This window comes from Brienomyrus brachyistius, unplaced genomic scaffold (genome assembly GCF_023856365.1).
Source record: "Brienomyrus brachyistius isolate T26 unplaced genomic scaffold, BBRACH_0.4 scaffold64, whole genome shotgun sequence".
In the NCBI taxonomy this organism is placed as follows: domain Eukaryota; kingdom Metazoa; phylum Chordata; class Actinopteri; order Osteoglossiformes; family Mormyridae; genus Brienomyrus; species Brienomyrus brachyistius.
In genome coordinates this window covers 709,066-725,879 of record NW_026042339.1, presented here as the reverse complement: position 1 = coordinate 725,879, position 16,814 = coordinate 709,066, and the positions used below count along the sequence as shown (strand labels likewise).

At 48.0% G+C, this 16,814-nt stretch overlaps 1 protein-coding gene across 12 annotated transcripts in view; it reads right to left on the bottom strand.

Annotated features, from left to right (window-relative positions):
* Nucleotides 1-16,814, bottom strand: part of LOC125725273 (band 4.1-like protein 3) — a 28,082-nt gene that overhangs the window by 10,287 nt on the left and 981 nt on the right. For 4 of the 12 annotated variants that reach the window (XM_049002047.1, XM_049002050.1, XM_049002052.1 and 1 more), the window contains exons 2-15: nucleotides 12,628-12,732; nucleotides 12,487-12,529; nucleotides 12,313-12,388; nucleotides 11,588-11,806; nucleotides 10,942-11,029; nucleotides 10,008-10,052; nucleotides 8,767-8,919; nucleotides 7,870-7,967; nucleotides 6,288-6,463; nucleotides 5,048-5,223; nucleotides 3,371-3,934; nucleotides 1,773-1,826; nucleotides 890-925; nucleotides 565-630 (exon numbers count right to left, since the gene is read on the bottom strand). In XM_049002047.1, coding sequence (XP_048858004.1) covers nucleotides 565-630; nucleotides 890-925; nucleotides 1,773-1,826; nucleotides 3,371-3,934; nucleotides 5,048-5,223; nucleotides 6,288-6,463; nucleotides 7,870-7,967; nucleotides 8,767-8,919; nucleotides 10,008-10,052; nucleotides 10,942-11,029; nucleotides 11,588-11,806; nucleotides 12,313-12,388; nucleotides 12,487-12,529; nucleotides 12,628-12,732 — 1,899 coding nt within the window. The remainder of the gene's footprint in view (nucleotides 1-564; nucleotides 631-889; nucleotides 926-1,772; nucleotides 1,827-3,370; nucleotides 3,935-5,047; nucleotides 5,224-6,287; nucleotides 6,464-7,869; nucleotides 7,968-8,766; nucleotides 8,920-10,007; nucleotides 10,053-10,941; nucleotides 11,030-11,587; nucleotides 11,807-12,312; nucleotides 12,389-12,486; nucleotides 12,530-12,627; nucleotides 12,733-16,814) is intronic. The other 8 variants (XM_049002049.1, XM_049002054.1, XM_049002048.1 and 5 more) reach the window with 8 other exon arrangements.

The following is a 16,814-nucleotide window of genomic DNA, read 5'->3' as shown; positions in this document are numbered from 1 at the left end:
AGCTATTAATAGGTTAGACCAGTGTTTCCCAATCCTGCCCTTGGGGATGCACAGACAGTCCACATTTTTGCTTCTATGAGGGAGCGAAAATGTGGACTGTCTGGCAGGGAGCTCAGAGAGAGGATGAACATGGATATACACAACAGCCATCTGACTGTGCCATATACACAACAGCCAGACTGTGGGCTCCCAGAGGACCGGATTGGGAATCACTGGGTTAGACCACTAAACTGGCGTCACTAAATACTAAAGACAAGCATGCCTTCCACAGAGTCAGGAAGGCTAAGCACAAGCAGTTCACAACAACGAATCCTAGTGTTTACATCCAAAATACCCAGGTGTTAAGTCTTAAGCGCACCTCATGTAAAAAAAATGGAGTTAGCTTATTAAAACACTGCAACCAAAATACATACGACCACAGTGACAACGGGAGAGCACAAAAACAGTTAACCAGTTTGTTTTCTTAAAGATCTGAGACATCAGGTCTCCATGCAGGTAATGTTAACGTACATGGTTCAGCTTCTCAAAAGAAAGCATTCTGCATGCATCCTGCCGCATACAAACCTCTAGCATCAGATTACTGTGTTTCACAAATACATTGTCCCCTTTCACTCGCCTTATGAAGCTATACTGGAGAGAGAGGAGTGGGGAGATGCTTAAGTGGACAAATTCAAATATATGGCTCAGGTTTCAGGCGTGCATCTCGAGAACAGATCGGCCAGAACCTGGGTCACATGCCACTTCCTCTTTTCAGAAAAAAAACCAAACAAAAACCATTAAATTCTCACTGCTCCTACACATCTAGGCGTCATCCCTAAGCATCTCGCAGTGACCCCACAACGGAAGAGAGGGGCCTGTAATTGGCTGAGAAAAACAGGACCCCAGATACCTGAGTCCTCATTTCTGACTCCTCCTCCTGGTCCGACTGAAAGCATTGAGTAAAAGCAGAGAAAGAAGAGTTAGAGGCAGAGTAAGGAATGAAATGGGGAAGAACACAGCGTGGTGACAGGCTGTGCAATAAATAACCTATCGGGATCTGCTGAGGAAGCCTTCAGGCTGCAAGGGACACACCCTAAGCCTCAAAGACCCCCCCCCCCCCCGAGACATTTTAGTCCCATCACTGGGGAGGCTCTGGAGACTCCCTGTGTGCCACAGCCTCTCATACATAATACAATGTGCATAATACAATAAAACAAAACTTGCATGATTCACTGAAATGAAATTCGATTTTGTTTCCTTGTTTAGGCTTTGAATCGCATTCCTTTGCAGAGATTTTTATGCCGATTTCGCTTCAAGGCACATTAGTTGAAGATCAATATTAGTCACGGGTGGAAAAAAACAACAGAAATGATCTAAATGTTTTGATGGATGTTTGAAAAACAGGGTATTACTGTAATAGGGTATATAAACAGTTTCCCATCGTGTCATTTGTCACTAAAGCTCGTATGAAAACCAGAACAGAATTACGACAAAGGTCATCTACTTCAATGGTTATGAAAGTATGTTGGCAGGGAGGAGGTTGATGGTAAGCAGTGGTACCTCTGGGAGTTACACTGATTACTTGAAGAAAACAGTCACCAAGTCGGTAGCAGACATTGTGCCCGTCCTTTACGGACACACGCCAAGACAAGAGGGAACATCTAAGTGCATCACTACGGCGGCTAAAAATAAACCCTGGCTTCTGTTAGCCTGTCGATTTAGCACCACATGCAAGACCACACGAGCCTCCCGTCAGGGGGTATGGAGCCGGCAGGAGCAGCGGATGTACACACCTCTGTGGCCGTCGTTTCTCCGTCGCACGCAAAGTCAGTCTGCTCACTGTCGGTCTGTTTTAGGTTTTTACCAGACAAGTTTACGGGGGAATCCAAGCGGAAGGCGGGGAAACAGAGAGAAAAACCCATCTCATCAGTGGCTCACGTACACGGCGAACAGCAGCCCGGGCACACAGACTCACGTGTTCACGTTCACGGATGGGACTGTCGTGGAGGCAAACAGGCAAGCGAGAGACGGACGGCCACCGTGGAAGATGAGACAAGCAAGCTGAAGTTCTCAGACAGACTCAGAGGAAGTTTGGATCTTTGGGAAATTGATCATGTGTGACACAATGGACTGCAGTCTCAAATTAAATAAAGCCTGGAGGCAAACCTACAAATACCCTGTTGCTGGACTTTATCTGGAAAGCCAGGTGCCCGTGTCTCGGCTGAACTTCATCCCATGCCCAATTTTAAGAGACATTCCTTTCGCCAATGTTTGAGGTAGACAGCCTCAGAATGGCTAACCTTTGTCCTTATATTATATACTATGCATTTATAAACCGGGAAATATTGTTCTGCTAAAGCAGTCACCTGACTTTCAGAGCCCCCTCTTTACCAGCCATATATATAATGAGCGTCGGTGGAGCAGTCTATCTGCATCAACTCTGCCACGTGCGGTGACATCGTTTGGCCAGGGACACATCCGAAGCGCCACAATAAGCCAATCAGCAGCTGTCTTGGCGTTCAGGAAGGGGGGGGGTGCCATCCAAGGTAGCACAGCATTTGCAGGTGGGATATTCCATCAAGGAGACAGCCAGTGCCTCCACAAGGCGGCGCTCTTCTTTGAAGGGGAACTGCTTTTGTTTAGTTCCAAGCGAGAAGGTAAGCCAGTCTTGGGCTTAATATGGCCTGACTGGGCGAGCCCGCCGCTGGCAAGTCGCAATGCAGAGAAACTCCTACACAGGACAGACAACGCGGGCATGTTGCAATGTGTGCTTCATGCAGCTGCTGCCGTAGTGCTTTCAGTCCATGGGATGACGACTGCGATGGATTTACACGCAGGCTGATTAAGGGTTGGCACAAAGTGTATTTGCATAAATTAAAAGCAAAATGTTAAAATTCCCCTGTAGCTGCCATATTGATAAGAACGAGAACAATTCAGTACAAAAGATTAGCTTTCGCAATATTAAATGGTTTTTGTGGGGAAAAAGAAAAAAAAAAAAGAACTTTTCCTAGGTCTGTGGGTGCTTTTGTTAGTTGATTACTAACGATGCATTTTACAGCTGTGTTTGTGGAAAGATTGCAGGATATTATTCAGAAGATATTTAAAATTTATGAGTGCAGAATGTTTGGAGTCATTATACATTTACCTCATTATATTTCTGATTAATAAATAACCAAAAACCAAACTTTGTGTGTAACCCTCACGGAACACATGACAAACATCTCTAGCAAAACAGGAGAAGCCGGGAAGCATCTTAGAGCTCCGGTATCGAGCAGCGGGGCAGAGATGAGGTTCTGAAAGTAAGGAGCACTGAGATAGCACTGACACGGGTCAGGACTGAGGCACTGACGAGGCTGCGGAGCTGCCGTGCGTTTCGGACTGAGGGACACACCTCTTCCTCTGAACTGTAATTCAGGCCCTGGGCAAGCGAGGTGCCCAAGGAGGCCGCCTTGGGCTCCAGGAAGCAGAGGCAAAGAGCCAGGGGGAAGGAGAGCGTGAGAGCGTAGGGGACGGAGAAGGAGGTGGAGAGCAAGAAGAAGAAGATGAAGAGGAAGCAGGGGATGAGAGAGGGAGAGCGGATGGGAAGGAGGTGTTGCACGCTCTCAGGGAGCAGGCGGATCTCAGACAGGTCGGGGAAGGCGAGGTAGCCATCCTCGTCCAGAAAAGTAGACAGGTCAGGGAGGTGCAGGGAGAAGGAGAAGAGGGTGCCGCCCTTCCGGGGGTCCAGCCGCTGTTTGCGGGCGGACAGCAGTAGGGCCTGCTCCTCCAGGAGCGCCTCCCGGCGGTCCGCGCAAGCCTGCCGCCACCGGCAGCCCGCGCCGCTCTTGGCAGGGCTAACCGACATGGCTCGCTGCCGGGAACCCCCCCTACGCCTCCGCCGCACGCGGGCGGACGACACCGGGGAGGAAGGCAGGGACAGCTCAGGGGACAGCGGGTCGGGGGAGAAGGGGTGGGACTATGTGTGGGGGAGGGGGGAGGTAGGAAGGGCAATGCAGATGCCGGGAAGCGTACACACACACGCACGCACGCACAAGTACAGTGCAGGGTCAAAGAAAGGACAAGAAAGAAGACTAATTAGTATAGAGCAAATCAGAAACCATCATCTACATCATGGGGGTCGCGGCGGGGCGGCTATCAGGGAGACGATCTTCGTCTGGAGCTGATGGCATTTCAAGACTCGCACTCAGAGACATATAGTGACGCTAATGCAGTCATGGCAGTGGCGGTAGCATCCCAGGCACTGCTCAGTTACGGGGTTACCCACAATGCAACAGCCATACTTTTACCCCCCCCCTTTTTTTGCGATTGCTTGAAGTGCAATTGCTTATTCTTTGAATACCAACACTTCATTTGGCAACACCTGAGCCGTGCAGGGAGCTTGGCCAACCGCGACCCCTTATTAAGATTATTAAGGTATAAGGGGAGTTACAGGTTTATTCTTGCTGTGGTGAGAAAGTATCTCATTACACATCATATCAGTATCGCTGCCGTCCATGTGTACTGACCTGGATCAGCAATCAAAATGCATGAGCTGTACCTATAGGGGTCCCACTACCTCATTTAATTCCTCTCTAGCGACTGCAGGGATTTACATATATATTTAAATGTACATGCGACATAATGACTCAGTTGCTCACTAGAGCCCTCTGTCTAGATTATTTCCACCCCGGTGTGTCCACAACTCGCTCTGCATCCATAAACAGGTGAAGGTGAGAATGAGGAGGGTTCACACTCATTATGTCTCGTGAACGTCGAGGTGAAAGAAAGCTCCTCTCCCCCAAACACATCAAGGCATTAAGATCCGCCTGTTTCGGGTTCTGTGCTCCAGTAACCTGGACTGTTCCGACCTCCACCTTTTTCTGGAATGTTGTGGTTTTAATTCCAGTTTTACTTTGACTCGCTCTTTGGAAGAGAGCCCAGTTAACCGTTTCCTTATCAAGTCATTCTCTGACGTCTCCATCTTTTTGGAGAGCGTAACTGGAATGAATCTGTAACCAAACAGCAGCGGCAGAGCTACACATTTAAACAAGCACAAGCCGGAATGTTCCGGAAAGGTACCGCGACGGACCTTGGTGTCGTATTTGACCGGCGTGGTTGGGGCTGGCTCCGACGCCTCTGTGGCATTCGTCTTCTCCTCCTCTTCCTCAGCCCTTTCTTCCTCCGCCTTCTTCTCTGGCGTTACGGTGGTGATCAGGTCACTGGTGGCGATGGCCTTGGCAGTGCTGTACTGGACAGTACCCACCTCTGCAGTGGAGAGGAGAGGTATGATGAGTATTTGGGGTCTGTCAGTCACTAAAGCCATGTCACAGAGGAGATGCTAATTAGGAGGGAAAAGACTTCGTTAAAATTCACGTCACGCCCATTGAGAGAAATGCACGCTAACAGCTCTAAAAATGCAGAAAAAAAAAAATCTCAGGAAAAACCCATATTATTCATCGGGGTTAGCCTCGAGCGGTCTTTAGCGTTTGAAGCAGCACGCAAAAAAACCACCGCTACTCACTCCTTCTGTAAAGTCACTCTAGGGCGACGTCGAATCAAATCCACAAAGGCCGGTATCTCTTTTCAGATACTTAGACAGCACCATACTGTGAGGCCAAATACGAGGGCGGTGGGGGGGGGCACAGGTAGCTGTAGAAGCCACCGCAGGTCATATGACTCAAAAACCCGAGGGGATTCAACAGTGAGTAATGAATAAGGGAAAGCCAGAGCGAGGGACAGCAGGCTGCCTGACGGTTACAGCGGTCTCTTAATACAGTCTAATATGCTGGCTAATCTCTAAAAAACATGCTGAATTGTGGACTGAGACGCACAGCCCTCACCTGAAAGCCGCGTAAAATTAAGCTGTATGAAGAAAGAAAACTACTGCTGTGAATATCGGGCCTCTCTTTATAGCGGGATTCATTAGTGGATGAAGGCGTTAGCATTCGCGCGATAGCATGCTCGCCGTGGGCAGCTCAGAGCTCAGCCGGTGGCAGCCAGTCAAACGGCAGCTGGCCGCCGCACTGGACTGGGAGTACCATGGAAACGGGAGGATGTCTCTAATTAAGCCGCTACTAAGAGAAACTACATTTTGGAACAAAGGCAATGAAAATGCCCCATATCTCCACAGAGCAGAACAGGTAATCCCTGCTGTTTGGAAATGGCACACAGCAAATCCAAACTAGGTTTAACACCGGCCATACATCACAGCTGTCCCTCGCACGCCTTGATAATTAAAGACATCGGCGGTGGCCTGGGAGGAACTGATAAACTGGTAGTGTGGTCCGGCTCCCGATCGAAGGCGTGGGATTCCGGCTGACGTCACCCACCCCCGTCCAGGCTGCGGGACATGGTGTAGCGTTTGCTGGCGGAGCGCTCGAAGTATGGCGCGGGCCGCATGATCTTTGAGCTGGCCCACCGGGTCTGGGCCTGCGTGCGGCCACTGTAGCGGAACTTGGAGCCCAGCGTGAGGAACTTCTTAGGGGGGGCCTCCGGGGACACCAGCCTGGGGGGGGAGAAAGGGAGGGAGAGAGAAGGGGGCTTATGGAACTGGGAAGGGCTCTGGACATCACCCTATTCTCAATGCCATGAGCAGTTCTATCCCCCTCATGTCACAGTCCCTAATTACAGTGGTGTCTGTCACATGCTAATTACCCATATTAGTCAGTCCAATTACAGTACTAAGAGAATTTTTTCTGCACAAAAGCGAACCAAATACAAATCCACTGATCACCGTGGTGGGATCTGCGGTTTAAAATGTACTAAACCGCCTTCAAAGAGCAGATGGTCCCTTTTTGAAAAAGCGAAGCTTCTCATACGTTTTTGACATCATCACATACAAATAAAAAGTCTTTCGCACTTAGTGTACTTTACACAGTTGGACCCGAGTGCTGCTTATAAAACCAGGCTTTGTTTTCAGCTGAAGAAAGCAAACTGCAACCTCTTCGCGGACAGGCTGTTAACAGATTCAATAACGTTATCAGATTTGTTTTGTCAGCCATCGACACAAAGCAGATGCTTGGCTACAAACCGAGTCACACTTTGGTCTATTTGTAGGGGGCGGCTGGGCACAGTGACACAGCCTGGCACGCTTGGCATTGACTGCGTAGAATCGCTTGGGGAAACGTGCGCGGTGAAATATACACGCTTCCCCTCCATACACCCCCCACCCCGACAAACCGATTCACCCTTAAACTATCCCGATAAACCAAGCTTTGCGGGTAGTCTTCAGCCTAACCTTTATTACTGAAGGTACCTCAAAACACTCCGTGTTGAATCTACTGTAATATTCATTTTACGCTTTGTCAATTTCTGAGAGAGGCAGCCCAGTAATGAAATCGGCTCCGGCTGCCTGACTGCGCTGAGTAAACGAGATGAATATCCTCTGCATTTTCATGTGGACAAACTACTAAGGTATCAGAGAGTGGATGCCTGAACCAATGAAATACAATGTGTGTTTTTTGGCTCTTGCGAGCTCTAATCTGTTTATACGCTCGAGTGTGGTGAACGGAGTAAACAGAACCCAGGCGGACAAATGTTTATCCTTTCATTTTCAATTTGAAGTGGAGAAACACCAGAGATTTCCAGTAATCTTAAAATCTGTGAGCCAGCAGCAGAAGATCAAATCTGCAGAACAAGGTAAAACCGTTCGTAGGAACAGCAGCAACCCTGCTATTTATTTTATGGTCATGAAAACGCAAGACAATAGTGTGACAGTAAAAACGATGATGATCATTTCACCAAAAAAATAAAACTTCAAGAGTTTACAAACCGTTTGACCCATTTTAAACCAGTTTTTTTTTTAAACAGAAAAGTCCCACCAATGCACATTAAGTACAGGTTTGGCTTTCTAGAAAAGGGTTAACCTCCTGCACAGACAGGAACTAGGATACAGGTCTACTTAGAGCTCACCTGAAAAATGTGTGATGCTCCACGCAGACTTTCCAGAGCCTCTTGGCCGCTCTGTGGTTAGGGAGCTTGAAGCCGATGGTGCTCTCAAATTGTTCAAACTGGAGGGGGCGATACAACACACAAAGGGGACAACTACGCATTTAGGGCTGGCAAAGCCTACAGTAGCGCGTGGGAGTTTTACTTACACAAAAATGTTCTGAGGGCAGAAGGAAAAATGATTGGTTCACAGAGATAACCAATCACATTAAGCAATTTGCGAGGCGGGACCAAGACATTTGATAGGTTGATCCCGCCTCTTCTAGTTGCTTGGACATACCTCTTCTACAATCTGATTGGTTCTCTCTCTGAATCATTTTTCCTTCTGTCCTCAGAACATTTTTGTGCAAGTAAAACTCCCATAAGCCTACAGTACTGGTAACAGGATTCTGACAGCAGACCCAGCTTTTGAGGTGTAACAACATCCATCAACCACCCAGGGACGAAGGACAACAGGAAAAACATTCTCATTTTACTGGGCTGCTGTGTTTGGCAGACAAGGAGAAATAGCAGCCCTCTCTCAAGGCCTTCTCCGGAGACAGAGAGCCATCAAGCTCTTTCTATTCTACCGGATAAGAAGCATTCAAGAAAACCGCAATACAAAAACCAGCCTTAATAATACAGATATTACACTTTCATATTAAGTTCTCAAGCCACAGGATGTGAGCTTTTGTACTGGGACTTAAACCCAAAAAAGTAACACGGTCTCTTGAACAGAAGTATGCTTAGCAACCAAATACTCAAAAAAAGCGTGCATGATCCTCATGGCAAGACGACCATGCACAGCAACGAACCAGGGGACATATTCTTTGAACTATTTCAGTCTTCATTATGAATGCGACCAAATTGACCGGCGTTTACCTCCCCTGGGCGAATCTTGATGTAGAAGTTGTTCCTCTTGTAGGAGATCTTGAGAACCTTCGGCCAGGCGAACCTGTTAATGCGCAGCCGGTCGCGGTAGATGAGCAGTCCGCTGGCACAGACCCCGAGCATTATCTCGACACCCTCGGAGTCCTGTGAACACAAGCGCCGTTCACTGCGTCGCCCGCCGATCCTCCCCCCACACACACACACACAAGCCCACAAAATTACTTTGAGCTCCGCGTGACAAAGATCACACAGGTTCAGAATGGGAAGGAGGTTATGACTGGGAAATGGGGTTCTCATCGGCCGTTCCCATATCATGGCTGGCTGGGCGTCAACAGCACCCAATTCCTTCACCAAGTAAGCTGAAATCGGAGAGTACTGAGAAGGCGCCGAAACCAGACAGATCAAAGCAGATACCTAATGATTGAGGCCCTTAGGGGCTAGAAAGGACGCGGCTCAAAATCTAAACGAGGTTTCAGCAACCATTATTGAGACGGACACCTGATATTCACGTTCCGAAGCTCCAGAAACAAACTGTTTTTTTTTGTTTTTGCACGCCGCAAGAAAATTGCAGTAACTGTATGTTCAAATTACAAGTGTCAATGTCCGGCAAGGAACAGAAAGTAGGTTTTCAAATTATATTCATATAATGTGCATTTTTCGTAATTTCAAAAAGGAGGAAAGGCACCTTTATGCCGGAATTTTATCCGAGATGACTAGACGGCATTGTAGACACGCACGCGCGCACACACACTTATCCGTTTACTCGTGGTGTGCCCGTCGCCCGCCGCCAAAGAGAATACAGAACCGCGGAAATGTCAAGACACGGATTCCGGCAATTTGGCTTCGTCTGCTTGGTTGCTTTGCCGTTTTACAGGCTGTACTCAGTGACTGCGAGGAAGGAGAAGCTGTCGAACCCAGAGGATGTACATCGATACCAAACGCCTGTGGAGGGACATACAGGATGGGGTTAATATAGGGATTGCCCCAAATGACTGGAGTGCATGATGAAAGGGGGGGAGGGGGGGTTGTCTAGGAGCGAGTCCTCTGCGGGTCTGAACCGTGAATGAGTGGAGAGTCTGAGCAGGGACCCCGTCCTCATCACACTAGTCCTCTGGGAACAGAAACCCAGCCGCGGCACTTCGGCATGTGCTGCCGCTGGGATGATGAGGTCTACGCTCTATGGTCATGCACAAGGACCATCGGACACAGAAACACACAGAATGCAGCCTTACCTCCCTCTTAGCTGGAGCCAAGCACTCAAAGAAGCTTCCTATCAACTAGGCCATTTGGCGAGAAAAGAGAAAAGACACAGACTGATCTAACCAAACGAAGGGAAATGTTGCTCCTACTTATGCATTTTAGCAACACACTCTATGAGAACCAATGACTTGTAAATATTTCACAGCAAGATTCTTCTATAGCGCAGACTTATCTGCTAGTCTGTCCTCATTTTGAGGCATGTGGGTGAGCATCTTTAAAGTACAGACAAGCTCAGATGGCATCACAGTGACAACAGCAGACAAGACAAACAGGATAGCCCATGCAGGATAGCCCACACGACAGACCAGCGCTAGTTCCATAAGTTTCCCCAGGCAATGTCTGAACAAAAAAAGCTTTTAATTATCTCTAAGGTGGGTTGTCATTTGGTTAAATAAGCTCTTTTAATGTCATTAAGAGGTTGAAAAAAGAAAAAAAGAAAAAAAAATACACATACATATATATACACATATATATATATATATATATACATATACATACATACATACATACATACACACAGACACAGACACACAGACACACAGACACACAGACACACACACACACACTGTGGGATATACATGATTGATAGCACTCTGTCCATCTCTGTCTAACGGCCAACACAGCTGCTGCCAACCCCACCCTCGCTGAGAAGGGGCACCGTGGGGGGCAGCATGCTGACACCGGCGAGCCAAAACCCAATGATACGTAACTTAGACAAGTAACGGGCCTTCTCCAGAGAAATCCCACCGCCCAAAGTACAGGGTATGGTCCCTGGGTCTTCCTATTACAGACCATGTCAACAGCAGCTAAGTAAGCGATCAGAGGTGCCACATGCTGTCAATTTTGCCAGTGCGTGACCTACACTGGCACCGCCATCGTTCCTGGTGCCCAGAGAGGCCTCCTTACCTTGGCATGATGGAGGTCCACTCCATACATGGAGAGCTTCTTGGCGTTTTCTAGGAAGTGCATTTCTGCTTCGGCAGGCGTCATTCCTCTGGGGAGATCGGAGAGAGAGAGAGAGAGAGAGAGAAGCACGGTTGCTAGGGTCCCCAGCATGTCAGTTCTGCCACGCTGTGCTTGGCACTTACTACGCTGTCCAATCTCCTACGTCTAAGCAGAGGATGGCTTTCCTCACCTGTATGATCCTGTGCAGATCAGGCACATACTTCATACACGACTTCTGCATAAACTGCTTCCGAAGAGTAGACGTCACCCAACCACTTTTAGGATTTGATGGCTCTCTGCTCTTGTGGTGAGTGACAACGGGCACCAAACTGGGCGATAATCCCATTGAAACTCAACCTTATCTCCAGTTTTAACGCACAGGCCTGCCAATCAATGACTTATGACTTACGGCATCACCCAAACTCAAACAGTGACCTTCCATACACCAAATCTTTGTATCCACTAGACTAGCCTATTAGGCTAACTTGGTATGTGATATGGGAACCTGAGGAAAACGGAAATGAAGGTGTTTCAACAGTGACTCGCTGTCTGACTCCCTGGTTGGTTATCCAGCGGAATTTAGCATGAGAGACAACCAACCACACACTTGTAGTTTTTGTGGAGGTCCATCACTTTTTCCTCAAGCTCCTTGGTCTGGTTGGGCGCGAAGCGGAACTCGCTGGCATAGTCGGCGGCCAGCTCTTCCGGGTCGTAGTCCCCCAGCTCCGACTGGACTGTATAGGAGCCCAGGACGGTGTGTGTGGCAAAGGAGCAGGGCAGGCGGCCCGACACGACGTCGTCACGTAGCTGCAGGCACAGGTAATACCTGAGGAACCAGGGAGCGTTCGTCAGTACAGTGACCCCTGGTGGCTATGTGCAAACCTCCAGTCCCTGGCCATTTGCAGTTCAAAACCTACTGAAGGTTAATAGATGAACCCAAGCATGAGATTGTAAAAATGGGAAAGGTACCAAACATCAGAGCTTTGTTTAGTTAAACGCTGATAATACAATGTGGTGAAAAGGGGCTTTATTTAGCTAGATTTAGATGTATAATATTGCCTAATAATAGATTCAACTAACACGTCTTTTTAAATGCAAAAATAATTGCACAGCTATTCTGTACATAACAAAAGGCATTTTATTTATAAAAGACATGAATCATGGCAAAAGACAGTAATCTCTGTACCCCTATTGGAGGGCCATTCACACAATTTGACCAATCAGAGGCCGAGAGACACTACACCCACTTTCTGATTGGTTCCCTTCATATAGGATTTCCCCTACAATATAGATTCTCTATAGCACATTTGGGGGCTAGGCTCTGGCCTTCACCTTGTGATATCCTCAGACAACTGCGCAGGGTCCGGAGGGTAGAACTTCACATTGAAAGCGAAACTCCAAGCGCCACCTGTAATAATTCGCGTACAATAACACATGTGAGCTTCTCGGGGGTCAAAATGATTTACAGAAGCCATTGAAAGGGGCCAGTGACACCTAGGGATTTACTTCTTATCTGCTTCTTCAGTTCCTTGGCAGGGTCCAGCCAGTTCTGCAAAACGAACATATCAGTGATCGTCATGAACAGAAATCAAACCAAAACGCCATGAAACATGGCAGCCTTCATAACAGAAGTGCGGGGAACGGCACCTTCTGGTTTTCCACGTCCCGGAAGGTGAGACCAAAGTAGTCCTTCTCCAGAAGATTGAGGTGATCGCACACTTTGTCAAACAGGAGTTGGCCCCTGGCCCGCTTCTGTCCAATGAAAATAAAGCGCAGATTTACTTCGGAAGGCTGAGGTCAAAAATGGAGGCCACAGTGCGAAAGATGCAGAAAGTAGAGGGTGGTGGAACATGGGATGGCGTGTGGGACAGGATCAGCAGCATATTTAATCTACCTGGGAGCCACAGTCAACACCCACACCGGGAACAGGTGTCCAACATGCGACAAAACTCCATTACAAAGACCTCTATAAACACATTTATAAAACATGTTCTAATGACGTAACACCATGCCAGCAACTACGGCTGCATTCATGGTGAGAGAATATGGATATTAAAACAAACTGAATAAACCAAGAGATAAAAACTTCATAAATAACCATAAAATAGTACAGACCATTAAAACAATCTTGAAAACCCCAATAAGCTATCCATGGGTTTTTGAACACTGGAAATTGAAAAATGGTGCACTGTGAAAACATAACCACATTTATACAAGCAGACAGACAGAGGTGCCAGCCCTCCTACACACACACACACACACACACACACTTGTATTATGAGGATTTAAATGGGAAAAACCCTAATCCCAAAAAACCTTAACCCTTACCCCGCCCTAACCTGTCATCTGTTTTGCATACAAGGCTAAGTTCTCCAGGCATGGTGAAGCAGAAGGAGGAAGGGAAAGTCATTAGTTGTCATTGTTGACAAACCACAGCACAAAGTGCACAACAATGAAATAGGTCCTCTGCATTTAACCCATATGTGACATCGTGACATAACAGGGGACGGCTAATTCAGCGCCCGGGGAGCAATGCCTTGGGGGCGGTACCTTGCTCAGGGTACCTCAGTGGTACCTTGCTGGTCGGGGATTTGAACCAGTAATCTTTCGATTATAAGTGCACGTCCCTAACCACCTCAACCAGGCCCCTGATGTACTCCCAAATTCTTCCCGTTTTCAGGTCTTTGCTGTTCCAAGCAGCCTTGTTCATTGCTGCAGATACCATATAAAACAAAATCACACAAGCCAGAAACAGTGGGGAAGCGAGCTATGAGTCACATGGAGATAATCAACCATGAAAACGGGAGATCTATCATGTGGAGATAAAAGCAGAACGCATAAGCATCTGCGAGGAGCGGCGTCTACCCCGCTGCCGTACACCGGCCCCATGATTGTTATGGTCCGGACGGCACCACGACCATGTTCCAGATAAGCATCATATCATGGCTTTGTTTCAAGACAAAGGTTTGCAAGACAGCAGTCCGATGACCCTCATGGAGATCCCAGCACACCATGGCAAAACAAGCCCCTCCTGTAAGCAACAGAACACCATGCTTATTCCAACTAAAGCCATTAGATATATCTGCTACAAATATGCCACTTTAATAGGAATTCTGGTTAGGATATCTAGTTATATGGCAGGTGCGACATGCTCTGACTGCACAAGCGTGTGCATTCCTGAAATGATCACTCAGGATATTAAAAGAACTGGCCTGGACCCTCAATTTTTAAGAAGTTCTACATTTGTCAGCTTGCCTACACTCACTGGAACCGTGTGAGTGAGGCGAGACCAATGCAGCTCTTAATGATGCTCAGCACAGGTCTCCGTGCGGTCACGTCTGCGGATGAGCGTGACACCAGCACTTGCCGACAACATGCAGACAATGCAGACAGTTACTGGCAAATTCGCAGTCGGCGGTAGAAAGACCGGCGTCACGTCACCAGAGCAACGGATCGGCAATCACAGGCTCCCCTCCGGGCAAATCGCAGAGGAGAGCGAAACGGAGGCGGAATCCGAATCGCTGCAACCCCCTCCCGCCCACGCTGACATGTGCGCGCACACACACACAGACACACACATATACACACACACAGACACACACAGACACACACAGACACAGACACGCAGTGTTGGGGGATTTACTCACAAATGTAATCCATTACAGACAGAGGTGGGAAGTTCAGGTACAAAAAGTACAAATTCAGACCAAAGATTTGTTTCAACCAATCAGCTGAGTATCAAGAGCTACAGAGAACTCAAAACCTCGGTCTGGATTTGTACTGTCTAGACCTGAACTTTCCCCCGCTTTTGTGAGTAACTTCCCCAACACTGGCCACATGACACCTGAAAATTTGTGTAAGCAGACGACGAAGTCCTCATTCATAAGGACGGAGGATGGTACTCAGCACCCATCTCCCTTTCAGCTGCGAGCTGGGCTCAGGGCTGTAGTTATGCCTGGCATCTTCCTGGGCATTTAACACCCAGATCTCAGCTTACAGAGATGTGCTCACAACCCAGATGCTATTTTGACTCTAAGCTTTCATACCAACCTGCAGATCTCCAACTCAAAAGCAAGAGAGACTGCAAAAGAAACTTATGCATAGAAAAAAACAGTTATGAAAGCTATGAAATCTATGAAACTTGGTTAATACAAAAAAGGTCAAAGCAATTTAATATGTTTTTATAAGTTTATCCACAGTCAGTTATTCAGTTCTGAATAAAGGGTCCTACTGGACTCTCCTCCAGGTTCACGGACGTCATCCACCCTGACCCGTGGTTCTGCGGAACTGCCCTCGCTCGTTAATTCGACACGCCGCATGCTTAAAGCGAGAGAGTGTGCAGGGGCGACATTGGGCACAGTGCCGTCAGGAGTGCGGGGCCATGCGATGATTCACGACCACCTGAGGCATGGTGGTGAGCTTAATGTGGGCATTTTTAATCACACCACAGCAACATCCTGCAGTTATTTAACCAAATCAGCTTCCTGGCTCTCAGCAGAGAGCTGGACTAATTATTTAGAATCAGGTAGAGTGATGTGCACTTGGCAACAGGCCCATCCTAGCGCTAAATCCATGACATCACTCACTTTCCTTTTTGGGACGACAAACGCTCGTCGGGCTTTCGACTCGACGCTAATGCTAATCTTCTTGAATCCGCAGGAGGTCGGAAAGCAGTGCAAAGTAGATTGTATTTGGGCTTGTTCTATTTTTTTCTATTCTATTTTTTGTTCTGTTCTCTGTCTACAGAGCATGGGGCGGCATGGTGGTGCAGTGGTTAGCACTGTTGCCTCACACCTCTGGGACCGGGTTCGAGTCTCCGCCTGGGTTACATGTGTGTGGTTTGCATGTTCTGCCCATGTCGTCGTGGGGTTTCCTCCGGGTACTCTGGTTTCCCCCCACAGTCCAAAGACACGCTGAGGCTAATTGGACTTGCTAAATTGCCCGTAGGTGTGCATGTGAGAGTGAATGGTGTGTGAGTGTGCCCTGCGATGGGCTGGCCCCCCATCCTGGGTTGTTCCCTGCCTCGTGCCCATTGCTTCCAGGATAGGCTCCGGACCCCCCCGTGACCCAGTAGGATAAGCGGTTTGGAAAATGGATGGATGGATGGATGTCTACAGAGCAGAAAAACTTTGATGAGTGCCGTTTATAGCAGGCGATTCGGTGGGCGGGGGCCAAAGGGACGCCGGTCGATGACACGTTCCCCGGCTGCACTGGCAGAGCCAGGTGTGAGAGCCAGGTGTGAGAGCCATGCAGGAACACACCGTGCAGCTGTCGGAACCTAAATAAACGGGAACGCCTGGATACGGACACTTGGGCGCAGCCATCTACTGCTTGCCGTTGAATCGATAACGTCCATGTTCTGAAATGCGTCAGGCACAGCTACTGACTAAAACGTGGTCGTGCTGCAGCAGGACTTAGGGTATAAAGAAGGGAACAGACACACAGGGACAGGGTGTCATCCAGCAAAGCACTGTTACTGTAGCAGTAAGCGAGGAGTCTAAGGGACGCGGAAATGAGGCAGGATTTCTGCCGCTATTTGAAAATTCTATTACGTAAGGAGTTTAAGAAGCCAACTGGCATGTGCTGCAGTTTTGGTTATTTAAAAAAAAAAAAAAAATCTCGTCTTCTATAAATATGACTTGTGACTGCAAAACTGCTATTTTCAAAACCCAAAATCCCACAATGTGGATTTGCAATTAAATCTGCAGGTTTCGAGTTAGTTCAGCTTCAAAAAGAAAAAAAAAAAAAAGCCCAGAATTTTCCCTCACGTCACAATAAACCAGGGGTGGCCGATCTCATCGGCAAAGGGTCTGTGCGTCTGCAGCTGTAGGTCA